The sequence below is a fragment of the Aedes albopictus genome, chromosome 3 (assembly GCF_035046485.1).
Source record: "Aedes albopictus strain Foshan chromosome 3, AalbF5, whole genome shotgun sequence".
Taxonomy (NCBI): Eukaryota; Metazoa; Arthropoda; class Insecta; order Diptera; family Culicidae; genus Aedes; species Aedes albopictus.
Window position 1 is genome coordinate 449758577 of NC_085138.1, and position 17162 is coordinate 449775738.

Sequence of the window (17162 nt, forward strand, 5' to 3'; positions counted from 1 at the left end):
TAGTTCTATTCTTTTGCACAGTACCTACATTCACTGCGAAGCTTTTTGGAGGTATTACCTGTGTCAATCTTCCCGTGACAATCGTGGAGATGCAGAGGTATACTCGGTTTACAGTAGCGACGAATGTCACTCTAACATTGCTGCCCTGTCTCATTGACTGTAATCTTCATCTGTTTATTTTTGAGTAATTTCGAATGGTCTTGGCAATTATAGATTGTACGGTCATCTATCCTCTTCTTAGAACAAGGAAGACTGTCATCAGAAACATTTAAACGAGAATTTACTTTTGCACTTGTTTATCTATACAAAAACAATACATCCAAACTAGTAACAATATCAACTACTCTACCAAATAGCCCTATGGAATCATGTACCACCGCAAGAGAGAATCTTACTACATACCAAATACCGTTGCGGTTAGGCTTTCGAGTGAATCTCGTTTTGAGCGCATTTCATCACCTCCAAAGCCCCCTTCGAAATCAGAAAGTGTGCCAAGTGCTGGCCCAACTTCTCGCACGCTTCGAATGCCTCTTTCGGCACATCCTTGTGACAGTGCATGCCGCAAAACAGGTGCTCGCTGTTGTCTTCCAGCTTGGGAGCCTCCCGTTGAACGTTCTCGTTGTAGTCGATAACTTTCGCCTGCGCCAGGAACGGACACTTGTCGGCGATGGGATGATCTTGCTTGTCGACGAGTATTTTCCCACTGATGGGACAGCGCATTCCAGTTTGACTGGTTGGTTCGATTTTTTGCTCCGTGCTAACGTAAGGACAATCACCCATAAAATCGACTCCAACAGGAAAAGCACTACTGGGACACAATGCGGCCTTGGCATCCCCCTGGCCTTGCTCCGACTTTTGCAGCTGGCTTGAATAAGGACACTTTTTGAACATTTCACCATGCACATCCAAGAACTTGGTCATGCCGATCTTTTCGACGGCGTTTGAGCAGCCTGGTTGCAGCAATTCGTCGACAATCTCCGGGCTCTTTCGCTTAGTTTCCGGTGAACTTAGTTCCGGCTCAACCGGAAGTGCATTATCTGTGACATCTTCGGTCTTACTTTTCTTCGCAGGTACGCCATTCCCGTTATCTATATCCGATTGGTGCACAGGGTCGAGCTCTACGGAGCATCCATCATCTGCGCGAATCTCCGTTTTGCCATCCAGGCTCCATACGGCACCTTGGATATTGAGGTAGTTTGATTTTGAGTCATGTTTACGTTTCAGGTTTGTGCAAACAGCAACCGGGGCACTGCATCCTCCTCCAAGGGTTTTAAGAAAACTTCTCTCCACCAAAATTTTGCACTGTGTTTCAAAATTACACAGTTTGGACAGCATGTCTAGAATATATTCATCGTTCGACCTACATTCAACGGCGAGCGCCCCTTGGCCTACTGCGTACAGTATCTCGGAAGGCTCGATAACTTGATCGATTCGTTTTTCCCAACCCATTCGAACAAGGCCTGCTTGAGCTAGAACAATTCCAGCAAACTTCGATCCTTCTGCGTCCAACTTGCCCAAACGCGTATTCAAGTTCCCTCGAATATCGCAAACCACCAAATGTGGATGCAGCCTCGCTAGCTGGGCTGATCGTCGCAGCGATGAGGTCCCAATAACGGAACCCTTCGGCAATGTGGCCAGCGTTTTGCCCCGGTACTTTTGGTTCAGTACCAACGCATCACGGGGATCTTCCCGTTCCAAAACGGCCCCGATGGCCATTCCAATCGGCAGTGACGTTGGTAGGTCCTTCAAAGAATGCACCACAAAGTCCACTCCGCCGTTCCGCAGAGCATCCTCCAAGTCCTTGGTGAATAACGATTTCTCACCAATCTTCGGCAGCGATTTGTTGAGTACACGGTCTCCAACCGTAGTCATTGTATCTGCAAAAAGAGATTATTATGAAAATTTTCAGAATTTAAAACTAACAGCTTCGCAGCTGTAGATTTGGCTATATTTGCATTTATTATAGTTTCGGAATCAGAAATTCTTCAGGAAAACTGTGAGATATTTCTTTAACCTTCCGTTAATCGCGCTGTTGTACTTTGTACAACACATGAGAATTACCGACTATTACTTTGAAACCATCTTTTCTATCGATGTCAACCCCAAATGTATTCTACAGGAATCTTATTTGGAATATTATAAGACCTTTTTTGAAAACAGTATAACTCCTTATAATGCGGAAAATTGCAAATCGCAATATGAAGAACGTACTATATTTAAGATAAGATAGACAGTTGAATGTAAATTTGTGTATTTCAAAATCTAAATGATCTAGAAATATGGTGTCTTCGGCAAAGTTACTTGGGATATCAAGGGCCTTCGCGAGGTGATCTGAGAAATTCAGATTTCAACCGATAGGCGGCGCTAGTGAGCATGTAATTTTTATATCCCATATAACTCAGGATCCTGAGTTCTTAGAAAGATGGTGTCTTCGGCAAATTTGTTTGGTTGGTTAAACACTAACTGATGGAGAGCCGTTTGGTTTGAAACTCCACATCTAGGTGGCGCTAGTGGGCATTGATATTTTATAACTCATACATCTCAGGACCCTGATTACATAGAAAAATGGTGTCTTCTGCAAAGTTGTTTAGTAGATCAAACACTAACTGATGAAGACAAGTATGATGTGGAATTCCACATCCAGGTGGCGCAAGTGAGTACTCAAATATTATAACTCATATATCTCGAGATCCTGATTACTTAGAAAGATGATGTCTTCAGCAAAGTTGTTTAGTAGATCGAACACTAACTGATGGAGAGCCGTATGATTTGAAACTCCACATCTAGGTGGCGCTAGTGGGTATTCAAATTTTATAACTCATATGTCTCAGGACCCTAATCACTTTGAAAGATGGTGTCTTCTGATCTACCAACCTACCTTGCCAAAGATATCAACTTCCCAGGTGATCAGACTCGGAGATAAATAAGATATAAAATTTACATACTCATTAGCGTTAGCGTAGTTACGGTATACTTCGTAGATTGGACATAAAATTTGCATACTCATTAGCACCACTTACTGGCGAAATATTGATTTCAACGACCCATCAACCAAATGCACTTAACCTATTTGACAACTTTGCCGAAACCACCATCTCTCTTATAGTAACCAGGATCCTGAGAACTATTGCATATACATTTTTTATGTTTACTAGCGTCATCTAGTGGTGAAACTACGATTCAAACGGACAACTATCTGTAAGTTTTCGATCTTTCAGAAGGTCGGCACGAGAGGTAACTTTCCCTCCATTTGGTCTTTGATCTACCAAACAACTTTGCCGAAGACACCATCTTTCTGAGTAAAGTGGAGCTTCGTGGCCGTTCGGTTAGCGTTACCAAGTGTGTAACCGCACCATGCTATCCACTGGTGCATGTAATGTATGTCGTGTCCATGGTCTAGTGTTAAGTTCTGTACAGTCAGTACAGCCTCTGGCTGAAGACGGTGTCCCGTGCCTTTTTAATCGGGATCCTGAGCTACATGAGATTAAAAATTTACATGCTCACTAGCGCCTCCTAGTGGTGGCATTTGAAATCAAACGGTCACTCATCTATAAGCCTTTGATATACCAAACATCTTCGCCAAAGACACTATCTTTCTAAGTAGGGTTCAGAGATACATAATATATAATATTTACACTGTGGTGCATAATTGATCGGACAAACGCCGATTTTCATACAAAATGTCCAAGTTTGAGATGCTGTAACTATGGTTTGCTTTGATGGATTGAGCTCAATTTTTGACACGGAACTACAAATATGCTGAATTTTGTGTATACAAAGTATAAAATGTTTTCGTTCACAGGTCTGGGCGTGGCAAGGCGTTGAAAAAATTGCAAAAGTGATCGGACAGCGGCACGCGTGTAAATCAAAGGGGTACCGCTGTCCGATCACTTTTGCAATTTTTTCAACGCCTTGCCACGCCCAGACCTGTGAACGAAAACATTTTATACTTTGTATACACAAAATTCAGCATATTTGTAGTTCCGTGTCAAAAATTGAGCTCAATCCAACAAAGCAAACCATAGTTACAGCATATAAAGTTTAATTGCTCACTAGCGCCGCCTGGTGGTGGGATTTGCAATTAAACGGCCAATAATATGTAAGCCGTTGACTTACCAAACAACTTTGCCGAAGACATCATATTTCTAAGACATCAGAATCCTGAGATATAAGATATAACATGAAATTGCTCACTAGCGCCGCCTAGTGGTGAAATTTCAAATTAAACTGCGAATCATCCGTAAGTCCTTGACCTACCAAACAACTTTGTCAAAGACACCATCTGTCTAAGTAATCAGGATCCCGGGATACATAGGATATAAAGTTTATTTGCTCACTAGCGCCGCCTGGTGGTGGGATTTCCAATTAAACAAGAAATCCCGCCAATTAACTCTTATCTGCACTTTCGAAGCAACGATCAACCGATCCGGTTGGTCATTAGGGTGGCCCACACTTATATGAAAAACAAAAATTTCGAAAAATACCAAGTCTTACCTCCTAAATCAGTTGTTTTGGACTCCCAGAAGCTACGTTCAAAATTTGAGCAAAATCGGTTGAGCCTAAGGGGGCGCTCAAAACGCTTGAAGTTTGTATGGGAAAACTTGGCCAAATGTATGCAGAAATTTAAAGTTTTCGAATTTTGCCGCTAGGTGGCGCTGTAAGCGTTCAATAATCAAACCCTTTGGTATTATTGTAGGTGGCTATATGACAGAGAACTTTGTCGAAGACCGCGAAGTGATCCGACGGCTGTGAAAAAAGTTATACCCTAGGCAAAGTGAGGCAAAGTATTGAGATTTCGTTATTGATATTATTCCTTTACATGTATTGGAAAAACAACAATAAAGTTTATCCTCACTTTTCCTAGGGTATAACTTTTTTCACAGACGTTGGAACACTTTGCGGTCTTCGACAAAGTTGTTTGGCATATAGTCACCTACAATACTACCAAAGGGTTTGATTATTAAACGCTTACAGCGCCACCTAGCGGTAAAATTCGAAAACTTTATATTTCTGCATACATTTGGCCAAGTTTTCCCATACAAACTTCAAGCGTTTTGAGCGCCCCCTTAGGCTCAACCGATTTTGCTCAAATTTTGAACGTAGCTTCTAGGAGTCCAAAACAACTGATTAAGGAGGTAAGACTTGGTATTTCTCGAAATTTTTGTTTTTCATATAAGTGTGGGCCACCTTATTGGTCATCGTACAAAACTCAAAGTTAAAAATTAACTTGTTACACGAATTTGAAAACTACAAGCACTAATATCATAGACTAATTTCCCATGTTTATTTAAACAAGAACCATTAAATTGGTATTTTTTTTTCTTCGTTATGTTTGAAATATTATCATTTTTTTTAGATCTTTTTATATTTAAATCTTTTGCAATATTTTTTTATGATTTCGGTTAACGATTTCTTTGAAGATCCTCGCTTAACTTTTCTTCTGCAAAAGAACTAATCGAGAATGGATTATCAACAAAATTCTTGATGGCATTCTCATGAGATCCACAAGCATATTCCCCTATATATTCTCAGCATATCTCTTGGGAGAATTTACGTATGACATTGTTGGAGGATTTCTTGGTGACTTCTTTAGATTGCCGTTTCGCCGTAGATTATAGCGCAAAATCGCTCATAAATCGACGGCAATACATCATAAATATCTCGTTCGTGTTTTCTACAATAAGGGGCTGTCCATTAATTACGTAAGGCATTTTTTGCGATTTTCTGACACCCCCTCCCCCCCTTGTAAGACTTTTTGTATTAGAACCCAAAAATTTTTGTATGGCGCGTAAGATTTCTCAAACCCCCCCTCCCCCTATACAGTCGGAACCCGCTCGTTGAGCGACAACCTCCACCTAACCAACGAATTCGATTCGTTGGTTGGGTGAAGTGACAGCAGCACAAGGGGCGTGCGCATTGTTTTTTTCAATCATGTTTAGGTTGGAAGTAAAAAGTAAAATTTTTCAATTTGTTTCACATTTAGAGCAAAACTGATACGTTTTGCAAGATGCATATATGGCCAAGGCGAGAAATAATTATTTTCACCCATTTTAGTCGGTGAAGTGAAAATACAGATGATTAATTAACCACCCGGACCAAACTGCAAGCACAAAACGCTTTCAACGATCGACAAAATAAAGATTGGCGATGTTTTGCATTTGTTTGGAATTAATTGTACATATCGTTTTTTTTTAAGAAATATGAAATAGAAATTCTTTTCGATTATCAGTAAAGTTTCAGAAACCAAAAACTCATTAGCTCGCCCCTCGGAATTACAGATTGGTTGTCATTTTCAGTTTGACATTGAATCATGACATCCAGGTACTTTTTAGTTGGCTGAGCGCTCAACTAACGGGGTCCCAACTAAAAAGCCACCCAACTATTAAACCCCCAACCAGGGGGTCCCGACTGTACACCCTTACGTATTTAATGGACAGCCCCTAAGTGCGGAAATTAGCTAAAGATTGATGGCGCAGAAGATACTGAAACTATTAAATGCAATCGCGCATATCTTTTAGCGTTTTGCACAACTTTGCGTGATATTTTTTCTTGCAATTCCCCCAGAAGATTCCCGTTTGAACTCCAGTTAGCCTAATAATGGTATTGGCTGTGAATCGCTTATTCGATAAAGGATGATTAGATTCCTGATCCTACTAAATGTTCAATGTAATGCAGCGATTTTTTCAGGAATTCTTCTAGAGATTCCTCCAAATATTCATCTAACAAAATTGTTCATGATGTTTTTCAGAAACTCCGTTAGAATTCTCTTTAGAAATTCCTATAGAGGAACCTCAAGAAATTTCACCAAGAATTCTTTCATGTAACCCTTCTATGCTGAAAAAAAAACCTCCAAGGATTATTTCCGAAATTTCACCAGGGTTTTTTTTTCAGAAAACTATCTAAGAATTCCAGACATTCTTACAGCATTTTTTTTCTCAAAACATCAGAATTAAGGTATTGGTTCCCTTATTAAGCATGTGGCTCCCATTTTCATCCTACGAAAAACAAAGAATTGAAGCGCTATTTGTTTTGTTTCTTATTTTTGAATTTTTTGATAGAAGTGAGCACGCATGAAAACAAAAATAACGGAATCAATCGGTGCCGTAATCGCTTGTTTTCGAATAGGATGAACATGGGAGCGTGAGATTAATGATGGCACTCATACCCTATTTATGAATTTTTTCCATGTATTTCTTAAATCTTCCGAATATTGCTTCAAAAATATTTTCTCGAGTAACCATGTTGTTGAAGCTGTACCAGTACCTGTGCATGTACATGCCCTATATAAACTATTAAAGTTTAACTAAAGTGGGAGTGGATCCACTATTGCTGACTTTTAGTTTATACTGGTATGTATATATTATGTTTCCAGTTCAAAACCGAATTAGCGACATTTTTTCTTCGACTTCCGCTGCTTTTGCCTTGCGTTAAACACAATGTCGGAAGTGGGGCGCTGTATAGAGCACCAGGTGTACAATACAGCGCCCCACTTCCGACATTGTGTTTAACGCAAGGCAAAAGCAGCGGAAGTCAAAGAAAAAATGTCGCTAATTCGGTTTTGAACTGGAAACATAATATGTACGTTATAGTTGCTGTTGTGGTAGGGTAGAACTGAGTTTTCGTAGCAGCTGGGGTTTGTTCTCGAGCAGCTCAAAACTGGAATTTATTCAATTTTATAGTAAATCCACTTCTCTCTTAATTTATGTACTTACATGACTAGTTTCCCCTTAACTCAAATGATTCTCCTCGCTAATCCTCTTTACCAGCTATTTACAGCTTAGCTGTTTACGGTGGCAAATCTATGCAGAAAACAATATTGGTATCCTGCTAGCATTATGAAATATGTTAGTCTTACTTACTATTCAATTTGTGCAACAGTTACTGCAAGGTTGCCAGCGGTGCCTCAACAGTTGCAATACGTACAGCTTCAACAGCGTGGTTATTTGGGGTTGATCGTGACGTGAATTTCGACTGGAAATTGATCTTTACCCGGCTTTCTCAGTCGGGTACGTCCACCAATTACGTCACACAAAAATTGTCCATTTTCTACCCAACCCCCCAATGACTTACTGTTTGTATGAAATTTGTACTCTGAAAATTGTGTATGGGGTTTCACACTTTGCTGAACCCCCTCTCTTCTCAAAACGTAACTCTCCAGGGGTTCCTTCAAAAGTTTCTCCAAGGGTTGTCTTCAGATATGTCTCGAAGGATTCTTCCAGTATTTCTTCCGGAAATTCCTCTAGCGATTTCATCAAAATTTCCCCCAGAGATTCCTTCAGTAATGCTTACAGATCACAAACTCCTCCAGAGATTTCTTCAGGAATCTCTTCCAAGGATTCTATTGAAAATTCCCGCAGGAATAACTCCAGGAATTCCTTCAGAAGTTCATTCATGTTTAATTAGTAATTCCAGCAGTTATTTCTCCAGGAATTACTGCAAAAATACATACAAAGATTCCTGCACTAGTTCCTTCAGGTATTTCTCCATGTATTTCCCAGAATTTCTTTCAAACCAAATACCGTTCACGATTTAAACCAAATACCGTTCCCAGAGCTATACTGTTTCCTATATATATATATATATATATATATATATATATATATATATATATATATATATATATATATATATATATATATATATATATATATATATATATATATATATATATATATTAGTAATGGGTTTCTTCAGCATTTTTTCTAAATATCTATATAAATAAAAATGGAATGGTGTTTGTATGTCACGAATAGGCTTGGGAACGGGGCAACGGCTGTACTTCATTCTTTCACTGTTGCATTCGGACAGGCCTCCGACGTTTTCGTATGAAAAAATAATTGGAAAAAGTGTACGGGAAGGCAAGAAATAAATACGGGAAAATCTGAAATTGCGTTTTGAGTGGCACTTTCCTATGGACTTGGATGTCAAAAACACAGTAGGCAGGCAGTAGGACGTTTGCCAGGACTGCTAGTTTATTATAAATTCTTATAGAAATTCCACCAAGGATTTTTCGAGGTAATTCTTTAGAAATTTCTTCAGCAACTCCTTCTAGAATTCCTTCAAGAATTTTCCTGGAAATCTTTCAAATATTTTTCCAGTGATTTTCAAAGAATATCTCCAGGGATTTCAACAGGAATAAGACAGAAGATTTGGTAAAAACAATCTTCCAAGGACCCCATCAGAAATTCCTGCACGGATTCCTTCTAAAACTGCTTCAGAAAATTCCTCAGAATTATCTCCTCAGACTCCTTCAGTAGTTTAACGATTTCTTCATGAATGTCAGCAAGGAAAAATTCATTAATCATTTTTTTAGAATTCCACCTAGATTTTGTTTAATTCCAGCGTTTCTTTCGGAAATTCTTCCAAGGGTTCCTCCAGGAATCCCATGCAAATTTGGTCAGGGGTAATTGAAAAACCCTCTAGAAGTAATTTCTCTTACTATATTCCTTTAGGAATATTTTCTGAAATTTCTTCGGAGGTACCAATTTCTTTCAGATTTTATAGAAGTATTTGAATAAAGAATTTAAGAGAAATCCTTCCAGGGTTCCCTGAAAGAATTGTCAAAGAATTCCCTAGAAGGAATCGAATTTCCTGAAGGAATTCTTGAAAATTGCAGTCAAAGATATTGGGGGAATTCTTGAATAAATCTCTCATTGCATTTCTAGAGGGATTCCTGGAAGAAAATCTGAATCAAACCCTGGAAGAACCGCTGGAGGTTCCTATGAATTCTTAAAATAATTTCTTTTAAAATGACTGAAAGGTATTAGGTAGTGTACAAAAACCCCTCAAGCAATTTCTGAAGTCTAAAGAAATTTTCGGAGCAAAATAATTGATGAAGGAATCTTTGAAAGGATTCCTGAAAGATCCTTGGGATAATTTCTTGCAGAATGGTTTCAATAAATCCCAAGAGAAGTTTATGATGTAACCCCAGGGAAAATATCCGATGATCTTCTGGGAAACCCCCCGGGAGGAGCTTCTGAAAGAATTTTCAAGAGGAATTTGCCTGGGAGAATCTCAGAGGAATTCCTGAAAAAAAAACCTGGAGGAATTTACAGAGAAACTTCTGAAGCAATCTGAGCAACTCCTAACAAAAATTTCAGAAAGCCTTCCTACATTTCTGAAGGAATCGGTATAGAGAAATTTGGAGGAATTTCCTGTAGAATCTCTTGGGGAATTACTTGAATAATAACTGGAGCAATCTTTAATGAAACAACTGAAGTAATCGCTAAAGGAACTCCTTTTCAATCTGCTTAGGAAGCTCTAAACGATTTGATATTTTAAAGGAAAATATAGAGGAATATCTTGAAGCGTTCCTTGAGAAATTTCTAGAAGACATCCATCGAGAAGTTGCATCGTTATTTAAATTAAAATACAGGTACTCTTCGATATAACGTACAAAAAAGTTTTCTCTTTGTACGTTTTATCGAAGTGTACGTTATATCGAAGCAGAGAAAAATTTAATATTTTTAATGCTAATATTGATGATTTCGACGTGAAATTAACCCCAAATACTGATTTCGGTGAAATTCACAAAACTAATAATGAAAAACATGAGTTTTCACAAAAAAAGTAATTTCGTTTTTTGTGCTTCGATATAACGTACATTTTGCTTCGATATAACGTACACTAAATTTTTCCCTAATTTGCGCTAATTCTAGGTAACAAGGTCAATACTGCAAGAAAACATTGATTTGAGTGGTTTCGCAGTTTATCTGAGAGTTATTCCTAGGAAAAATTAAAATTTTCAATTTTGTACGTTATATCGAAGCAAAATGTATGGTATGTGGGGGCAAGATGGGTCAGGGGGCAAGATGGGTCAGTACCGTTTTCAATCGAACAATATATGTTTTTAATCTTTCAATAATTTTCCCAGATGAACGACGGGGATACACAAAAAAGTGGTATTTTGTTTTGAAAATTCTAAACGTTCCTCGCACAGAAAAAAATAAAATAGTTTTTCGTTATACTCCTTATGCTATACATTCCATATAACTACGTGTATTGTGTAGACGGGGCAAGATGGGTCACCCTAATTTTTCGGTATGTTTGCATAGTTTTTGAAAATGTTTTATTTTTCATGGAAAGGCTATTCTGTGACCTACATTATCGAAGCGATAAGAGCACTGAAAATTTGAGAACATATTTTTTAAATTTTCCTTCAAAAAATATAGGTTTTCAAAGTCCGTTTATGGCTACCCGAACAAAAATCTTCTAGTTCTGAGAATAATCTACCGATATGTATCAACACTTTCTTCATGTAATCTGTACGTGTATGAAGCTCAGATGTATAGAGAAAAACTAGAAAATATAGTATTTTTTGTTGGAGGGAAATCGAGTTTTCTAATAGCTGACCCATCTTGCCCCCTGTTAAAATGTGGTGGGGCAAGATGGGTCATGTTTTGAAAATTGTTTGTAAGGAGCAGGTTTCAAACTTTATTACCTTTTCATACTCTTATATCATAGCTGACTAGTGTATCTGAGAATCGTGGTAGAATACAGAGAAATGCGATTTATATTTAGAAAGTTATAGTGATCCATTTCTTAGGTGACCCATCCTGCCCCCACTTACCATACGTTATATCGAATTCGCTATATCGAGGGTACGTTATATCGAAGAATACCTGTATATTTCTGGAGAATTCCTGAAACATTGAAAGTCTCAAATAAAACAGGTACTTCTGTCGACTCAGATTCACAGCAGTCAGTTTAAATCTACGTAAGAATAAAACATTTAACTCTAGTAGCATGTTGGGGGCAATATGACCCAGACAGGCAGGTTGAACGTGCACTGCGCCATCGTGGTGTGAAAAATCTAACATCTTAGGAGGGTTAAATATGGAGTTCCAAGTGGTGGTTTAACAGTGTACTTACGGATCTCATATTGCACTTCCGGATTAAGTTTTTGCAAGCATGCAATCACATGTTTGGTTTGAATTAGCGCCAACTGCAAAAGAAAAGTGTCATTGCTCATTGACTATGCTAACAAAAACATATGCAAATCAAACTTACCTCGCTTTTCCGTGAGCCGACTCTGATAACTTTATCCTTAGAAGCACCGGTCATTTCGACGATTGGGCAGTCACTTTAGAGTTCTCTAGAGTCTTTTGACCAGCTGCCCCACCTTAGTGAATGTCGAAACTAGAAGTAAAATAAGAGCGATATGATCTGCACCCAAAGATAATCACCCAAATTGCTGTGTCAGCCTTACCCAAGTAGCCGCCACCAATCGAGTAGGCCTAAACGATTAGAGATATTAGTCTTGTCTTGTGGTGGCGAAGCCAACGTGAGAGAGACCTTCTAAATGCTGCTCCACGACTAGCCTGTATCTATCTATCTATGTATACACTCGTCAGCGGAGATGTCAATCTTCGGGGTACCTTCACTTTTTCTAGTCTTCAGGTGCTGATTGCTGATAACTGATGAATGAATGGTTTTTTGATAAATCACAATCCGTAGAGCAACATTGCATCCAGCAGTATTTTGTTATCGAGATGATTTTCAAAATATAGGATCTGAACTAAATCGAAAAAAAAAACTTCACTATACGTCCACTACAACTTCTTTTACATAACGAAGTGTCCACGAGTCGCTCTGACACTGACGGGCGACGACGACGACGATGATGATTGGATGGGTGGTGATTCGGCTCTTGCATGCGTGCGGGCTTCGTTCCAGTGTTTGTGGTTTACAACACCGAAGTAAATAAATACATAAGCACTAACACCACTGTAATCTAACACGATCATTTGCGGGTAGTCATTTTTGGGTTCGATAATCCAATACAAGTACACGGAAAAAAACTTGTACGGAATTTGGAGTTTTCGATTTTGCCTGCACGGAACTACAAATGAACCCAAATTTAAGTTGTTTTGACGCAATCCCGGTCTTCCGTGGAATAACTCAAATTTGCGTCAAACAGCGATAGTGGCGAGTGCGTAGTTCTCGTTTGAGAGCGGCAAAAAAATTAACCCAGTGGTAAGTTATTTTCACCCAACGGAGGCCTCAATTGACGCAAATTTGGGTTAACTCAAGAAAACCCAAATTTGGCTTCTTCCACGGAAGAGCAGCGGATGCGTCGGTGCTTCTCTCTTTGTTTTCGAAAACATTGCGGTGGGGCGAGGGAGAAAACAACCCAACTTTGAGTTAAAACTTTAAGCAGTTTAGTCAAATTTGAGTTTTTAAAACTTATTCTTTGGGTTATAATATTTTTCCGTGTGTGCGTCGCATTAAGGTGCAAGATCGTGAAAAGACGGAAAAGACAACGCAAATAGGCAAATGCCAGAAGATGCGTTGATAATAGCAGATTAATCCGGGAGCGGTCGCATCGTGTACTGAGTACACACACACACTATGAAAAATGCACGCTTGCGGTATACAGCGAGAACGCAAGATGGTCGAAGACGCGACTGCTCGAGGGTTAACCTCGGGGTTAACAGAGAAATGTATTGTTCGTGCAGTTGTAAATCGGAATTTTTGACACGCGAAAATCGATTTGTGTGGGGAAACTTCGGGTTTCAACCGCGACGACAATAGCTAAACGTTAACACATTTTACCTTCACTACATATACTCATGAAAAATAAAGCAATTTTGAAAATAATCCTTTCTTCTAAATTTTGAAATAAACTGCAAGAACAATTCAGGCCAAACATGTCTAAAGGTCCTATCTGCAGAAGAGAGGCTCTCTTTGGTTTCCCTCTCTTTCGTTAATATCGCAGCTGTTCATTTGAATTATGATCTCCTTGCATAGAACAATGGTCAAATCAATCGTCTTTTGAATTGTACTGCAAAAGTAGTTGAAAAGTTTACCATTACATTGCAATAATTGAAAGAGAAAGTGAAGAAAGAGAGCCTCTCAAATGCAGATAGGACCTATTGAAATGTTCGGCCTGAATTAAAATTGAATGGAATATGACGAAGACATCATCAAATCAGTTTTCCGTGTTTTACGAAAGTGATTCCAAAATGTTTGGGTGATGCATCATGTTGCGAACACTCAAAGGAAAACCAACATTTTTGCTCGGGCACTGTCGACGCCCGACGTCGACTCAACCGTCGCGACCACGTGAACGGGTTGCCGGGGCAAAGAACGAACCACGCCAGCGAACCGCAGTACGACTGCAACGCACGACACGTTCGGTCGTGTTCCGCGGCGTGCTCACAGAAAGTAAACTCCACCGGAGTATAAACGAAAATTAACTGGCAATATAGCGCTAGATCGCTGCGCCATTTTTCGCTCTTTTGCTCCTGCAAAGAGCAATCAGAAGTAAGAAGAAGAAGAAGAAGCGAACCGCAACCGTAGTAAGCGGGTTAAAATTTGAAATTTGTAGACCAGAAGCGAAAATTTTCTCTCTCTTGCGGATAGGACGTACATTGTCGAAGATTCTAATCTTCTATTCCAATATAGAGCTTGCTGACGTTTGTTCACCTTTCTCTTTCAAACATGCAGGCGAAATAGAATTTGTTGTCATCAGGAAAGGTTTCCCGATGAAAACAAATCCTATCCCGCCTGCATGCATGAAAGAGAAAGGTGAATAAACGTCAGCAAGCTCTATAGATATTAAATTGAAAAGAAATTCAGTAATTAGGATTTTTATAAATGAAATTAGTTTAAATTCAAATAGGGGGAGTTAGCTTACCTGCAGTGTCGGATAAAGCAGTAGTTTTGTTCGACACTGTATTCTTCCGGCCATCCCATCTTGTAATTTTTATACTCCTGTATATTAATGGTGCTGAAAGGGTACTGATTATCTGACAATCCAATTTGCCCGGATTGTGTGTCTCAGAAAATTACTCCAAATAATATTCCGTCAAAGTATCACAAAAGAGTATAGTTGATAATTTACATTATTGACGGTATGGAGTTAATCCCTGAGCTGTGGATACACGGCCAAGTTCCCCTGGCAAGTTGCCAAACTGGTAAGCTTGGATTTGGTTTATCGTTTATTGTCAAGCGTTGTAATAAACTAACAATGGGGCACGTTCGGTGTAGTACTAGATTTGTAGTAATGAGCTGAATTTTTGTATGGTGAGAAGGTCGATTCTCCGTTTCTGCAATGAAATGGTACAAAAAGTGTGGGTATTATGATTCCTTGCCTAATTTGATGCTGTTTGAGCAAAACTTTGGATAACTATGTTGTTTATGTTGCAAGAAATGAAGAAAACAACAAAACTGTTGCCCAAAGTTTTGCTCAAACAGCATCAAATTAGGCAAGGAATCATAATACCCACGCTTTTTGAACCATTTCATTGCAGAAACGGAGAATTGACCTTCTCACCATACTAAAATTCAGCTCATTACTACAAATCTAGTACTTCATCGATCTGTTCTATTAGAATAATAATTGAATAAATATTCGTCTCAAATATTCCCTTTTTATTCGACTCCATCCTGCCCAATGTGACCCTATCTGACTCCAAATAATCAAATTGTTGTCTATTCACACGCTTGATTTTGTCATTCTTCCAGCATGAACTTAGGCCAAGACTTAGGCACTGTCGCATGACCTAACAACAGTTGACTATAAGTAGTGCCGGAGAAACCGACATGGCTTAGTACCAGTCTCTACTAACATTATTCATTTGTAGACGTAATAGTAAGTAGCAAGAGTAGTGTAAACAAGCAGATTAATGCAATTTAGATATTCTTCTTTGTGAACGTTTTCTTTAATTCAAATGAAGTTGAACTCAGGAGCGGGTAGCATGAGAATATTGATATAACATGAGAACTCTTGTATCACGTTATTATTTTGCATGGCTAAGGATAATTATTTAATAAACAGTAATTTGGTAGGCGTATCTGTTTAAAAATTTGTTGAGAAACGTAGTAATCGATGCCTAAGTCAGGTTGCTTGGGTAGACACCTAGCAACCTGTTGTTACGGAAGCTCAATAGCACCAACCATTTTTTCTTCACTCCTGTGTCAACCACCAATCAATCAAGACGTTTTCAATAAAAACTTTAATTCGTTCCTCGTTAAACTACTTCGTGTTTTCTCTGAACTCAAGAGGTTATGGACCCCGCGCGGCGAGAAGTAGTCTACGGCATCCCGCAATTTTCCGGAGCTGGCTACGAAAACTGGAAGTTTCGCGTTGAAAAGTTCTTGAAGTCGGTTGGTTTACTGGAAGTCCTGAGTCAAGATGTTCCACCCACGGCTCCCGAAGCAGCGAAGTTCAACGAAAAGGATGGCAAGGCGTCAAACTGGATAATTGCCTTTATTCATGATGACCTACTGGACCTGGTTCGTGAGAAAGAAACTGCGAAGGAGATTTGGACAACTCTGGCAAACGTGTATGCGAAGAAATCAGTGGCATCTCAAACGCTAATCCGGAAGCAGTTGGCAAAGCTGAAAATGATTGAAGGATCGTCAGTGAAGGATCACCTGAAGATTTTCGACGAGCTGATCCGGCAGTTGAAATCGGCTGGCGCAAAGCTGGAAGAGGGTGACCTAGTGTCTCAGCTGTTTGTCACACTTCCAGAATCTTTTGATCCGTTGGTGACCGCATTGGAGAACCTGGAAGAGGACAAGCTGACCTTGAATGTAGTGCGTAAACGTCTTCTGGCAGAAGAGCTGAAGAAGAACGATCGGATGACAGATGTCAGTGAGGAAGTACCTGCTGCTCTTGTTGGATCCAAGCAGAGAGGGCATATGACTAGAAGCTGTAAGACGAAGAAGTCATCCAATGAACCTGTGACCTTTTGTGGAGGAGAACCGGTTGTATTTCTGACTGATCGCATACCTCGCAACAACTGTGAACAAGTAATCAGCTTCAAGATGGATTCTGGAGCCACAGATCATCTCGTGAAATCGAAGGATTATTTTACAACGTTGGAAAAGCTGCAGCGGCCTGTGAAGATAAGCGTTGCGAAGAACGATCAGTCTATCATTGCTTGGCACAAAGGATCGATTGAAGGAGTCAACCGGCACGGCGTTAAGATGGTAATACACGATGTGCTGTATGTGCCAGATCTACGTGAAAATCTGCTCGCTGTGAAGAAAATGGCGGCTGCAGGTGTGGAAGTGACCTTTAAAAGATCATCGGCGGAAATGAAATTCCAAGGAAAATTGGTTGCAGTTTGTCCGTTGCAAGGAAGTTTCTACGAACTGGAATTAGCTATCAGGCAACATCCAAACAGTTTTTCACCTGGAAGAAAGCAGAGGAT

General features: G+C 39.4%; 1 protein-coding gene across 1 annotated transcript; it reads right to left on the minus strand.

The window, feature by feature from the left end:
* Positions 1-279: 279 nt before the first annotated feature.
* LOC109407513 (porphobilinogen deaminase) lies at positions 280-12614 on the minus strand. Its single transcript, XM_062856781.1, has 4 exons — positions 12209-12614; positions 12010-12138; positions 11872-11944; positions 280-1877 (listed from the first exon to the last, which is right to left on the minus strand). Exons 2-4 carry the CDS (start codon positions 12061-12063, stop codon positions 418-420), a joined length of 1587 nt encoding a protein of 528 aa, XP_062712765.1. The 5' UTR covers positions 12064-12138; positions 12209-12614; the 3' UTR covers positions 280-417.
* Between the last annotated feature and the right edge of the window lie 4548 nt (positions 12615-17162).